This window comes from Panicum virgatum, chromosome 7N, assembly GCF_016808335.1.
Source record: "Panicum virgatum strain AP13 chromosome 7N, P.virgatum_v5, whole genome shotgun sequence".
Lineage (NCBI taxonomy): Eukaryota > Viridiplantae > Streptophyta > Magnoliopsida > Poales > Poaceae > Panicum > Panicum virgatum.
In genome coordinates, this window is record NC_053151.1 from 32,508,401 (window position 1) to 32,521,984 (window position 13,584).

General features: G+C 46.8%; 1 protein-coding gene and 1 pseudogene across 1 annotated transcript; both read right to left on the minus strand.

Annotated features, from left to right (window-relative positions):
- Positions 1-8,028: 8,028 nt before the first annotated feature.
- On the minus strand, positions 8,029-9,752 carry LOC120680579 (annotated as a pseudogene).
- Positions 9,753-10,562: 810 nt separating this feature from the next.
- Positions 10,563-13,360, minus strand: LOC120683993 (lipoyl synthase, mitochondrial-like). Its single transcript, XM_039966079.1, has 4 exons — positions 12,821-13,360; positions 11,966-12,177; positions 11,469-11,848; positions 10,563-10,981 (listed from the first exon to the last, which is right to left on the minus strand). Exons 1-4 carry the CDS (start codon positions 13,261-13,263, stop codon positions 10,859-10,861), a joined length of 1,158 nt encoding a protein of 385 aa, XP_039822013.1. The 5' UTR covers positions 13,264-13,360; the 3' UTR covers positions 10,563-10,858.
- Between the last annotated feature and the right edge of the window lie 224 nt (positions 13,361-13,584).

Sequence of the window (13,584 nt, forward strand, 5' to 3'; positions counted from 1 at the left end):
ATTGATCAACCGGTTTACCGTCCACATCCAAGTCGAGATGCCCATTGGTTGCCATAGGAGTCTTGATCGGCTTGCACTCATCCATCTTGAACTTCTTCAAGATATCTTTAGTATATTTTTCTTGATGGATGAATGTCCCTTCCTTCAATTGTTTGACTTGAAAACCAAGGAAGAAGGTCAATTCGCCGATCATGGACATCTCGAATTCCCTAGACATCATGGTAGCAAACTCATGGCTTAGTGAGTCATTAGTTGAGCCAAAGATAATATCATCAACATAAATTTGACAAATGAAAAGATCCCCGTTGACGTCTTTTGTGAACAATGTGGTGTCCACCCTCCCGATCTTGAAGCCTTGCATGATTAGGAAGTCACGAAGCCTCTCATACCAAGCCATTGGAGCTTGTTTGAGCCCATAGAGTGCCTTGTGCAACTTATAAACATGGTTATGATTCCTCGGATCTTCAAACCCGGGAGGTTGCTCAACATAAACAAGTTCGTTAATAACGCCATTTAAGAAAGCACTTTTCACATCCATTTGATATAACTTGATATTGTGATGTGAAGAGTAAGCAAGAAGGATGCGGATAGCTTCAAGTCTTGCGACCGGAGCAAAAGTTTCACCAAAATCCAAACCTTTGACTTGAGAAAACCCTTTTGCCACAAGTCTTGCTTTGTTGCGTATCACCACCCCATGTTCATCTTGCTTGTTCCGAAAGACCCACTTAGTGCCGATGATGTTCTTGTCTTTCGGAGGAGCTTCGAGGACCCAAACTTCATTGCGGGTGAAGTTGTTCAATTCTTCTTGCATGGCCATCACCCAATCCGAGTCCTCAAGCGCTTCCTCTATGCTAGTGGGTTCAACACAAGAAACAAACGAGTAATATTCGCAACCAAAGACTCGAAAGTAGGATATATTTGGTTTCTTCCCGGTGATGAGCTCATATGGAGTTTTCTTGAAGAGTCGGTGGGGATACACTCGGTTGGATGCATGACACGCCGTATTGATTGCTTCCACTTAAAACTTCTCGGATGTGCCATAATCATCCAACATTGCTCTTGCTAGAGTGATTAGTGTCTTGTTCTTTCTTTGCACCACTCCATTTTGTTGAGGCGTGTAGGTGGCGGAGAACTCATGCTTGATGCCCTTTTCATCGCACCATTCTTCAATCTTCATATTTTTGAACTCGGTGTCGTTGTCACTTCGGATCTTCACAATTGGGGAGTTGTACTCCCTTTGAGCTCTTCTTGCAAAAGTCTTGAAGACTTCCGGAGTTTCTCCCTTATCGCCTAGAAACATGACCCAAGTATAACGTGAAAATCATCAACAATTCCTAGGCAATAGAGGTTACCACCAATGCTCTTGTATGTAGTTGGACCAAAGAGATCCATGTGTAGTAGCTCGAGTGGCTTGGAGGTAGACAACATCGTCTTGATGGAATGATGCGTTGCAACTTGCTTCCCGGCTTGACATGCTTTATATAATTTGTTCTTGTCAAATGTGACGTCCTTCAAGCCGGTGATCATCCCTCTCTTGTGGGCTTTCTTAAGGTTGCTCATGCCAATATGAGCAATTCTTCTATGCCAAAGCCACCCAAGCGACGACTTGGTGAAGAGGCATGTCATGGAGCTTGTTTACTTTGAAGAGAAATCCACCAAGTAATTGTTGCCATGCCTAAACCCCGTGAATACCAATGACTTGTCTTCTTCAAGAGATACTACAACACCATTCTTGTCAAAGGTACACATTACTCCAAGATCACATAATTGAGCAATAGAAATAAGATTAAAACTAAGTGCTTCTACAAACAAGACATTAGAAATAGATAAATCTTTTGAAATAGCTATTCTACCCAAACCTAAGACTTTCCCCCTTGAGTTATCACCGTAGGTGACATGTTCATGATCGCCGGGGTCTTCAAGAGTGGTGAACAGGCTATCATTGCCTGTCATATGTTGAGAGCAACCGCTATCAAGTACCCAATGTTTTCCACCGACTTTGTAATTCACCTACACACATGAGAATTCACTTTTGAGTTTTTGGAACCCAAACAAGCTTTGGGCCTTGCACATGTGTGACAAGAGCTTTTGGGACCCAAAGTTGCTTGTGGAGCTTCTTCTTTGACTCATTAGCAATTTTGCCAATGAATTTGGCCTTCACCTTGCCCTTCACTTTACTCAAAAGAAAATGGTTATTTTGAAACATTGATGAGTAATTCTTTGGTAAAGTGGGAAGAGGACGTGATGGTAAGGTGCACTCCCTAGTGTGGTGCCCGGTGACTTCCTTGATGAAACTAGTCTTGATCTCCGGAGAAGGAGTGGTGCCTTGATTTGGCTCCGGAAATGAACCAAGACCTCTCTTGTCATAGTCACGTGCATTGTTGAAGAGAATTTCCTTGTGGATGTATTCTCCTCTTGAGAGCTTCTCCACACTACTCTTGAGGCTTGCCACTTGATCCATCAATTCCTTTTCCCTAGAAGGAGCAAGTTCGGGCACGATATTAGTGGCATTTGCATTAATGAGTAGATCATCACATGAGGTAGAAGCATTGACCTTTTCAATAGTTTCATTGACAAAGTTCTCAAGACTTGGGTCAATTGCTTCATAGGCAAATTCAAGTTCTTGATACTTGTGAGCCAACTCCCTGTGCTCTTGTTTAAGCTTTTTGTGGCTTTGTTCCACTTGCTTAGCAAGTACAAGTGACTCATTGTACTTTTTGAGCAAGTCATTGTACTTGCCAAACAAATCGGAGTGGGCAAGCTCTAACTTGTCATGAGTGCTCTCAAGAACCTTGACTTTGCCCTTTTCCTTTTTGATAACGGATGCATACTCATTAATGAGGTTAGTAAACTCATAAGGGTCAAACTCTTCATTACTATCATTGTCGCTATCCACCTCACATACCTTTGTGTTACCTTTTGCCATGAGGCACATGGGAGGTGGAGGAAGCGGTGGTTCTTCATTGGTGAGGGCGATGGTGACGATGTCTTCTTCATCACTTGAATCTTCACTTGATGAGACATCGGTCACGCATTCTTATTTTTCCACCAAGAAGCTTCTCTTGGTGTGCCCTTTTTTCTTTGGGAAGAGTTTGGTCTTCTTGTCATAGCTCTTCTTCTTCCCAAGCTTCTTGTTCTTGTTCTTCTTTTCATCCTCTTCATCATCGCTTGAATCATGGCGATGTTTGCTTTTGTTGTTCTTCTTTCTTTTGTCCGGCTTGGGGCAATTCGGAGAGATGTGGCCTTTTTCTCCACAATTGTAGCATGTTTTGTACTTGACATCTTCCCTTGGCCGGAACATCCTTCTTTTAGGGTCAAAGTTGTAACCCTTCTTGTTTATCTTGTTGCTCAAGCGTGTGAACTTTCTCATCATGAGAGCAAGTTCTCCATCTTCTTCATCATCGGATGAGTTTTCATGATGATCCTCTTCTTCATTGCTTGAGTTTGATTCTTGCTTGATCATCTTGAGCTTGCGGGGCTTGTTTGCCTTGGTTTTGAGAGCAATTGACTTGCTTGTAGTTGGCTCTTCGGACATACCAAGGATACCCATTTCATGAGCGCGGATTTCGCCCACAAGCTCTCCCACTTTCATCGTGTCAAGATTCTCCTTTTGAAGCATAGCATTGATGATGTTGTACTTGGGCTTCGGAAAGAGCATGAGAATCTTGCGGTTGATGGAGCCACTGTTAATTTTAGAAACTTCAAGAGCATTAATGTCCTTGACAATAACATTCAAGCGAGAATACATATCATTGCAATTTTCATGAGCTAGCATCTTAAAAGAATCATATTTAGCTCTAAACAAGTGATATTTTTGTTCACGAACTTTTGTGGAGCCTTCATGAATTTCAATTAGCACTTTCCAAATATCACCTGCTAAGTCCATGTCATTTACTCTAGCAAAGACTTCCTCACTAATGGCTTCGAAAATTGCATTTCTAGCCTTGTCATTCCACTTGAGTTGTTCCGATGTGGGAGTTCCGGTGAACCCGGTCTTTGTTGCCAACCACACTTCGGGGGCAATCGCATCAAGGTATGCGGCCATATGAACTTTCCAATAGGCAAAGTTTTTGCCCTCAAAGTGAGGCGGCGAACCTCCCATCTTGGCCATAGCTCTAGGCGGTGAAGCCTAATGATCCAAATTAGCAACGAGGCTCTGATACCAATTGTAAGGATCGATGGACCAAGAGGGGGGGTGAATTGGGCCTTTTTCAAATTTCTAAAATAATTTAAAGCAACCTTAACCTATGCTATGCTAGTAAGGCTCAATTCACCAACCGGCTAACTAAGCAAACTACACAAACTATCAAAGATACAACAAGATAACAGACTAAGCAAGGTAGAGTTAAGTTATGATCTCTAAAGTCAAGCACATGAATAATTGCAAGAAAGTAAGTGCTTTAAAAGAAAGAGTGGGCAAGAGACAACCGGATTTTTTTTCCCGTGTGTCGATGTGTTGGCACACACCCCTAATCCACGTTGTGACACTCACTAAGAGTCTTGTCACCTCCCATGTCACCGAGACTTGGGCGCTCACTAAGAGTCTCCGTTCACCATCCCGGCGTGGTGGAGCTCAAGCCACATACAAACTTCTTCGGGCTCCCACAATCCTTGGCAAGCTCCGGAAGAAACACCTTCAATCACCAAGATCGCCTAGGTGCTGTCAATCACCAAAAGTAACAAGCTAGGGCCTTCACTTGAGCAAGAACCGATCACCAAGAACGGATGCACACAAGCTTCTCTCTACTCAAGTCCTTAGTCTTGCTTCTTGAATGATTGAATGAACAAATGTGTGGAAGATGAAGCTCGAGATGGCTCTCAACAATATATGAGTGTATGAATGTTGCCTGGTGTCAAGAGAGTACAAAATGACCAATTGGAGGGGTATATATAGGCAGCTCACACGAATAGAGCCATTGGAGAAAAGCTGCCAGAAAACTGCTTAGCGCCGGTTAATCCTACGTACCTCCAATAGCCAGCATCGGTTTAACCGATGAATGTAAACTGCTCATTCTGAAAACTAGCCATTACAACTTGGGCAGATTAACCGACGTATCATCGGTTTAACCGGTGAGTGTAGTTATCCACTGATCAACTGAAAAACCAAGTCTCTGGACAACTGCACCGACGTTAACTCAAATCCATCGTCGGTTTAACCGGTGAGTACAACTTCTGAAATCCCTGGAAAAACCATTTCACTGGTCAATTGCACCGATGTTTCATTTCAAACATCGTCGGTTTAACCGGTGTATAGAACTTGAAATACCCTGGAAAAACCAACTCTGGACTAATGCACCGACGTTAATTCAAACATCGTCGGTTTAACCGGTGTATAGAACCTGTCCAGACTCTGATAACTGTGTTTAACCGACGTATAGGAAAATGGAAGCGTCGGTTAAACCGGTGTATAGACTTTTTCTTATTTTGCCTTTTCTGATTTGAGTCTTGAGTGAAATCCAAATATTCTTGAGATATAAGTTGAAAACCACTTATTTGAACTTCTTTAGAACCTGAGTGACTATAGTGTGCATCCATTTTTGATTGATCATGTCCATGCTCAAGTTACTTGACCTTAACCCCTCTTAATAGTGCGATCACAACAAAACTATAAAACTTATACTAACCTAAGTGTCCTTCTCAACCTTACGACACTTAGGACTAGAAAGATCCTTAGTCTTGTTATATATTTGAGTTGATTACCGAGATCGCCTTTTTAAATAACAAAAATGAGGGGCCTCTTTTGACATATGACCAAATGAGCGGTAATGATTCATTAAACTACACAAACTCATTAGTCACAATAATGATTGTCATTAATCACCGAAATATACCTTGAGGGCCTAGATGCTTACACCTTCCCAACTTGGCGACCACTTGCCGAAGGTCGACGTCGATATCTCTTTAAAATTAGATCAAGTGTTGCTACATATTTACTAATATCACAAATAGGATACGATCCAGCTACTGCGTTCGACCATACTGGAATGTTTAGAGGGACACCACCAGTTGGCGAACCGTATCCAGGGATGGTACCGGGGCCACAGATACCGGCCTACACAGGTTAGTTTATGTTTCGTATTTCGGTTTCTACATGTCATGACGAAAGACACGAGCGTACGCTAACATCCGCATTTTATGCATAGGATTCTACCCCGATGCGGGCGCCGGACCTTCTTCCTCCTTTCGACCTGGTACAAAACACTCTCTCAATACACTCACTAATTTACCACGCAACATATGTTGGTTTACATTTATATGTTACGCAGGGTTTGTTTTGAGTACGTTCGTTCCAGATAACGAGGGCGTCATCTTAGATGAACTCAACAGCTTGACTGCAGACTCACCTGGCACGCACGGTGACCCCGATGTCTTGGGGTATTCACAGCTAGGAGGAGCACCACTTGGGATCTCTCAGCAGCAGACACCGCAGCCCCTTTTGCGTCCTGAGCGACAGGTGAGGTCTCCGGATCGTCACACCTACTCCAATGGCCATGTCCGTGCCCAGCAGAGGTCTAAGAGGGTCCGACGCCCTAGGGGTGGTTAGATATATCCGATGTTTGTATATCTGATGTTTATTTGTACACTTCAACGTTCGCCTCTGATCACTCTCGTAGTTTCCATTACATACGATAGATAGTATGTTTATGCTTCGATGCTCCATTAGGACTAACTACGATTCAAACTCGATATTATGTATATGTCCATTGAATGCAAGTTAGGTACGAGATATACATACAAGCATAATACAACATTAACAATACTAAATGCGAATACATCTTGAACCTATGAACATCATATGTTATAGATCATGGCATGAAATCATCTAGGTCGTCATCCCAGTTGACAGATGGTGGTGCTGCAGGTGGTGTAGTATGGCTCGCGAACCTCTTGCCTTTCCCTTTCTCTCTTTTCTGGATCTACGTTCATGTACAGGGGGAGGACACATCATGTGTTGGAGGCCATGGTTTGGGGGCATAAAGTCATCCATGTCGTCATCCCAGTTAACACAAGTTGGTGCTTGAGGTGCTGCAGCATGACTTGACGAACCTCTTCCCTTTCCATTTCTCTCTTTTCTGGATCTAGGTTCATGTACAGGGGAAGGAACATCATGTGTTGGAGGCCATGGTTTGGGGGGCATGGAGTCATCCATGCCGTCATCCAAGTTAACACAACTTGGTGCTTGAGGTGATGCAGCATGAATTGACGAACATCCGGTCATCTGTTCTTGTGGAGGCCAAGTACTATCACACGAAGATCTTCTCCACCTCCTTCGCCTAGTTTGCGGCATAAGTCCACCGAAGATACATACCAATTTACGGAAATTTGATATCGATTTGTTAATCAACTCCGTGTCCTCGGGGTAATCCTAGCATATAATTAAACAACAATGTTACTGTTTCATATAGATTCCAAATGACGGACGGGATTAGAACTGAATGAGAGTTACCTTAATGTGCATCTCATACACCTCTGGCCGCATCCATATCTTACAAGAACTTTGTAAGAATCCAATGATATTAGGATGATTCGCTAGTTCACATACTCTCATGTATATCTTCAGACGTTCTAGCAGGTGTCCCTTTACATCTTGCATTGTAATACCTCGAAATAATGTGAAATCTTTAAACTCTACTACTTTGGACAACACTAGCTCTATCGTACCATCCGCTAACGGATCCAACTTCTTACTAATAACAAGATGGGTCATGATATCAAGTATTATACTAGATTTTTTTTCGGTCCATGAAAATCCTACACAATTGGAGGCAGTCATTGTCTTATGCTGCAATATCAATAAGGTACTGTCATAATTCTATTCTAATTCATAATTAATTTAAACACAAGTCTGTAATAGTACTGAAATTGTAATACTAAACGAGTGTTCTAAATCACCAAATCTAATTCAGCTAATCCGCTAATTAAATTAAATTGTTATACAATATCAATGGATTCATATGGAAGTTACCGGTAGATCACAAGTGCGCAATTCGGCAGAGCTTCGCCGTTTTTCTTCTCCTCACCCCTCTCTTTTTTTATGAATTTTTGGTGCAATTTTTGGGCTCAAATGAGAAGGGAATGTAGGCCAGGGCTTATATAGGGTGGGAGACCCCCCGTGGGGGGACCTGTCGCCCGTGGGGGGGCGACAGGCCCCCTTCCCTCCGCACCCCCCGTCAGGGACCTCTTTGCAAATTCAAAAAAAATTACATTAAGGTCCTGTCGCCCGTTGCTTGAGCGACAGGACCCCTGTCGCCCCCACCCCCCTCCCCCGCGGCGACCGGGGTATATTTTCGAAATTTTTCGAAACATAAATATATTTTTGAAATTTTGATTTTTAAAAAATATAAAAAAGAAAAAGACGCGTATTTAAGGGCCCACCATCTGGTTGAGGCTCTAAAGTCAGTCATGGGCATGGCCCAGGAAGCCGCCGTCACCCTCGTGGGCCTTGTGGGCCTTTCCCGCAATTAATAATGTCCGGCGGCGTCAAGGCGGCATAGAGAGCAAAGGTACCCGAGACCAACGCCGACGCGATGGGAGGCATGCCCGCCACCGCCACCGCTACTGCTACACGTATAGCAACGGCCACCGCGAACGCCGCGCAGGATTGGCACTTTCGTCGGCGCACAGCACAAATAAAAAACTTCACAATCACATGCATGCTTGAGTTCGCCTCGAATCCTCAAAATTTGCAGTCAAGATTCAAGAATCAGGAGTAGATACACTCGCCTTGGAATTTGCAGCGTTGCCGCGGCCAACTGATTGATGAACGTTGCCGCGAGGAACATGTCCTCCTCGCTCCCGACCCACCCGCACTGGCCGCAGCGCTCGCCGGCGCTGCAGCAGCCCCCGCTCGCGCCGCCTGGTTCCCTCGCCCCCTTCCCTCCACCCCCGGCGACGGCGGCGCGGGCGGCGCCGACCTCGACCAGCAGCCCGGGCGTCTTGCGCCCGCCCAGCCCGCGGCCCGCCGGTGGCGCGAGCGTGAGCCACCTCTCCGGCGACGCCGCGTCCTCCGGCCACGCGAGCTCCGCTTGTGCCGGCCCCCAGCAGCGCCGCCAGCCCGGACGGCGACGGGCGCGGCCTCCAGCGCAGCTCGAACGCGATCCCGCCTCGCCCCGGCGCCGCGGCGGCGCCGGCGACGCTCGGCGGGTCACCCCAGCGCTCGAATCGCGCGAGTTCGCCCCAGAACGGGTCCCCGCCGCAGGGAACCTCCCGCGTGTCCACGCGCAGCCGCCGCCGCCCTCCAGCCGGTGATCCGCCGGGTCCAGGCCGGCCACCATGACGACCTTGACGCCGAGCTCGAGGCTCGGCTGCCCGTACGCGCTCTCCATCGAACCGCAGACGTCCAGTGACGGCGAGTCAACAAGAACAGAAGGCAGTGGTCAGTGGAGCTCTACCTGGTTTTGCACACGATCAGAGCTGCATGCGCATCCCCAGATATATAGGCAGAGCAAGCAGGCGCTGGCCGCTGGGTGCTCGTCGAGGGAGCCGAGTCAGTGGTGGGCTCTGCGATCTCTTTTAACTTCCGGGTGGGGGTGTACCGGCTCCTCGGCGCGGCAGCGATCCATCCGACGGCTCCGGGTCCGGGTGAACCCTTGGGAGCGTCAAGGGTGGTTTGCCTCTGGCCGTCGAGGAGCCGTAAGAGCGGCGCAGCCCGGTGACCCGATCACCTGATCGACGGGCAGATATGGCTAACTTTGGGTTCGAACGCAGCGATGACGCTTTTCTTTTTCCCACTAGAGCACATGCGCTTTGCTTCTCTGAATCTCTGATAACCACCAGCACTGAGCCTGAGCCGATGCCATCGACGACGGATCGCTTTGTGGCCAAGCGGATTGGTCGACGCACGGGAGAAGGGAAAGCCTGCGCGCGTCTGAATCGGATTCAGAGTTTCAGATGAGGACGGGCGGGCGCTAGTTGCAGTACACCTCGGACCGATGCTCACGCGTGCCCAGTAGTAGTTTCCTAGCCGGCGGGTCAATTTGGACGCGGATTAGCCGCCCTCTTTTTTCATCCCCGGGGATATTGTTAAACGTGTGCTATTGGCTATAGCCTACAGGTGATTCGTGCTCGGAAGATTCAGCACCGAGTAGGGTCCAAGAGCTGCACGCAGGGAACACGCATACGCTGGGGGCGAGCGCTCCTGCTAGTGCTCGGTTGACCCAGGAGCCACTTGGCGAGCACGATGGTGGGGTACCTGCATACACTCACCCTGAATGGGATGTTGACGAATTCAGTTAACAACGACACCACATTCCGCCACATACTCCTAGCATCATTGCAGCGGTGGTCAGCTCCTTTTCCACCGGGGCAGGGCATGCCAACTGATCCGACGAATGAACCATACTCCAACCCACCCCCCCCCCCCCCCCCCCCCCCCCCCCCCACAGGCACCAAGCGCTCATCCACGGGCCAATGGCACGGCCTTGCCATGTTGACCGCACAAAGGATGGCCCAGCCCAGTTGACTCCCAGCAGTGCGTGTACCAGCAGGATTATTTGTGCGCTGCTGCAGGGTATCCATCTCCTGTTACGATCGGCAGCAGATTGGACGATTGGATCCACCACTGACACGGCAAGTTCCAAGCCCTGTATTCACATTCTGTACAATCAAAATACACAGGGGGCGATGGCCTAAGTGATGTTACAACAAATGAATCTGAGCACAAGTGTTTCAACTCGCAAGGGAGCGCGAAGCAATGCGGAGTGCCACAAAGGACGCAGGAGTTATTCTATGATTTAAAAAAAGAGAGAAAGGAATGTGTGGTTGCATTGGTGGCTGAAATCAGCATGGCTTTCCGGCAACGAAGCAGTGGGGAGCTTATTTGCAGCATAGCGATGTCAAGGGGTGGAGGCAACGTCGATTATGCAATTGACTCTGCAGTAGATCCTTTTGCTCGATCGGCTTCAATCATAGCTTTGATGTAGAATTCACCAGCCTTGTAGGATGACCGAACCATCGGCCCAGATGCGACATAACGGAAACCCTGCCATTAAGAATTAAGGCCATGAAAATTTAGTCACCAACCCCAGCAAACAAGCACAACGCAAAATATGATTCATGGTCTGCTTGAAGCTCGTTAAAAGTGGGGAAAGATTCTAGAAACCAAAAGGGCAACAAGTGTAATCCATTTTGCAACAAAAGCACTGCTGCAGCATAAATGACACTTGACATTCCGAGATCTTCATTACTCTAGCGCAACAAAGTTTTGGTTACCAATTATAGAATCACAAGAAGGAAGAACATTCTATTTATGAGATCTTTCTATGTTCTTATGCAAACCAATAATCCGCACAAAAGAGACGGTAGGGTCAAGAATAGCGTAGGAACACTGCCATGTATAATAATGACACTGTGAAGGTTGAAAACAAGTTTGTCATGTATAATATGTAGCATAAGAACTTTTTGGGGGATAAATGTGTTGCATAATGCAAAAGGTTAACAGGAATGCAAGTGGGGCAGATGGGCAATACCATTTCAACACCAAGGGCCCGATACTTCTCAAAAGCTTCAGGTGTAACATACTCAGAAACAGGCATGTGGCGTTTTGATGGCCTCATGTACTGACCAAATGTTATAACATCAACACCAGCATCCCACACTTTTTCCATGGTGCTAATAACTTGATCGGGAGTCTCCCCGCAACCCAGCATTATTGATGTCTTTGTAAGGGTACCAGGAGGAGCATACTCTTTTGCCATTTTCAGAACATCTATAGATTGTTTGAAATTTGCACGATAGTCTCGAACACTTCTTTGCAGCTCCTCCACTGTTTCAATGTTGTGTGCAAAAACATGCAACCCAGAAGTTGCAACCTTCTCTACACAGCTTGGATCTCCACGGAAATCAGGTACTGCAAAATTAGTAGAATAAGGTTACAAGATATGACAGTAATTGACAGAGGGCAGATGATCAACTACATGCTAACATGCAAGTGATTAAGCAATTCAGAGTGAAACATGTCTCTTACCAAGTGCTTCAATAAGCATTTCTGGCTTTAAAGCCTTTAACTTCTGTACTGTTTCGGCAAAGTGACCACTACCCTGATCAGGTAAATCATCACGGTCAACACTCGTGATGACTATATATTCAAGGCCCCATGAGGCAATAGCTTGAGCAACATTGGAAGGCTCATCAGGATCCGGTGGAGGGGGAGTTCGAGATGTCTTGACATTGCAGAATCTGAAAATTGTTAACTTATCAAATTCATAAGCATCTAAGAGATGGGCCTTAAGCTCATTTCTCCAAAAGGTGACATCACAAACAGCAAGAAATCACATCCTTGTCATGCAGATGCAAACCCACACAAAACAAAAGTTTTGATGAAAAAGGCTAAAATTTATGTACTTATGTGGCCTAAATCATAAAACGTGCAGGTTCCCTAAAATGGACACCAAACACACAATAGAATAAACAGATTTCCTGTAGAATTGCTTCATAGAGAAATCATCCGTTCTTACCGGTCTATCACTAAATAGAACTACACAGTGCTAAGAGTTTGTAAATTTAGATATTGTCTTGTTGATAACATCATTGCAACAAAGAAGCTAAGATCTATTAATTCACATCATAAGCAGTACAAAAGTATCTAAAAGATCCAGAAGAAATCAAGTTATATGAATTCAAACAGCCCAAGATTTGCACTGCAGCTTGTTAGTCTAAATGTCTAGCATACAGAAGCAAGAGAATTGTGAACATCAATTTCTAATACACAGAATCCGAATATAGCACAAATAAGTTCTGAACTGCACTCCTGTAAATACCATAAGCATATGTACACGATACCGGAAACAAGCAGTAAAATGAGCATGACGGATCTCCTTACCTGCAGCCGCGCGTGCAGGTGTCCCCGAGGATCATAATTGTGGCGGTGGCGGTTCCGGTCTCGCCGCCGGACCAGCACTCGCCGAGGTTGGGGCACCGCGCCTCCTCGCAGACGGTGTGCAGCTTCAGCTCCCGCAGCTTGGCCTTGATGGCCGCGTACTTGGCGCCCCCCGGCACGGTCTCCTTCATCCACTTGGGCTTGGGCAGCGGGCGCTTCCGCGTCCCCACCTCCACCGAGTACGTGAAGTCCCCCAGCGACGGCGCGTCCGCCTGCAGCCGCGTGCGCAGCTCCGCGAGCCGCCCCGCCGACGGAGGCGCGGACGGAGGCGAGGACACGGACGAGTCGAGGGTTTGGAGGAGCGACGGGGTGGAGGAGATGCAGCGGGAGGGGGCTTGGGTCAGGGCCCGCGCCAGGGAGGCCGCGAGGTGGCGGCGGCCGTGCATGGCTGCAGCGCCGGCGGCGGCCGTGGTGCGGTGTGGGGACGGCCGCGGTGGGAGACGAGATGGAGTTGTTTAGTGAGGACGTTGAAGAGAGGATTCGATGGAAGCGAAATATCGTAGAGCGTTTTGGGCACTGGAAGACGTATTTTGCTTCCGATCTTGGAGCACCACTTGGCGGTCAGCTGGCGTCTGAAGACCTGAAACTTAAACCATCGTTGGTCAACTCAAATTACAATGTAAATTTCAATCGATGTAAGGTCATGTTTAGTTCCCAAAAATTTTCAAGATTCTTCGTCACATCAAATTTTTGGACACATGCATGGA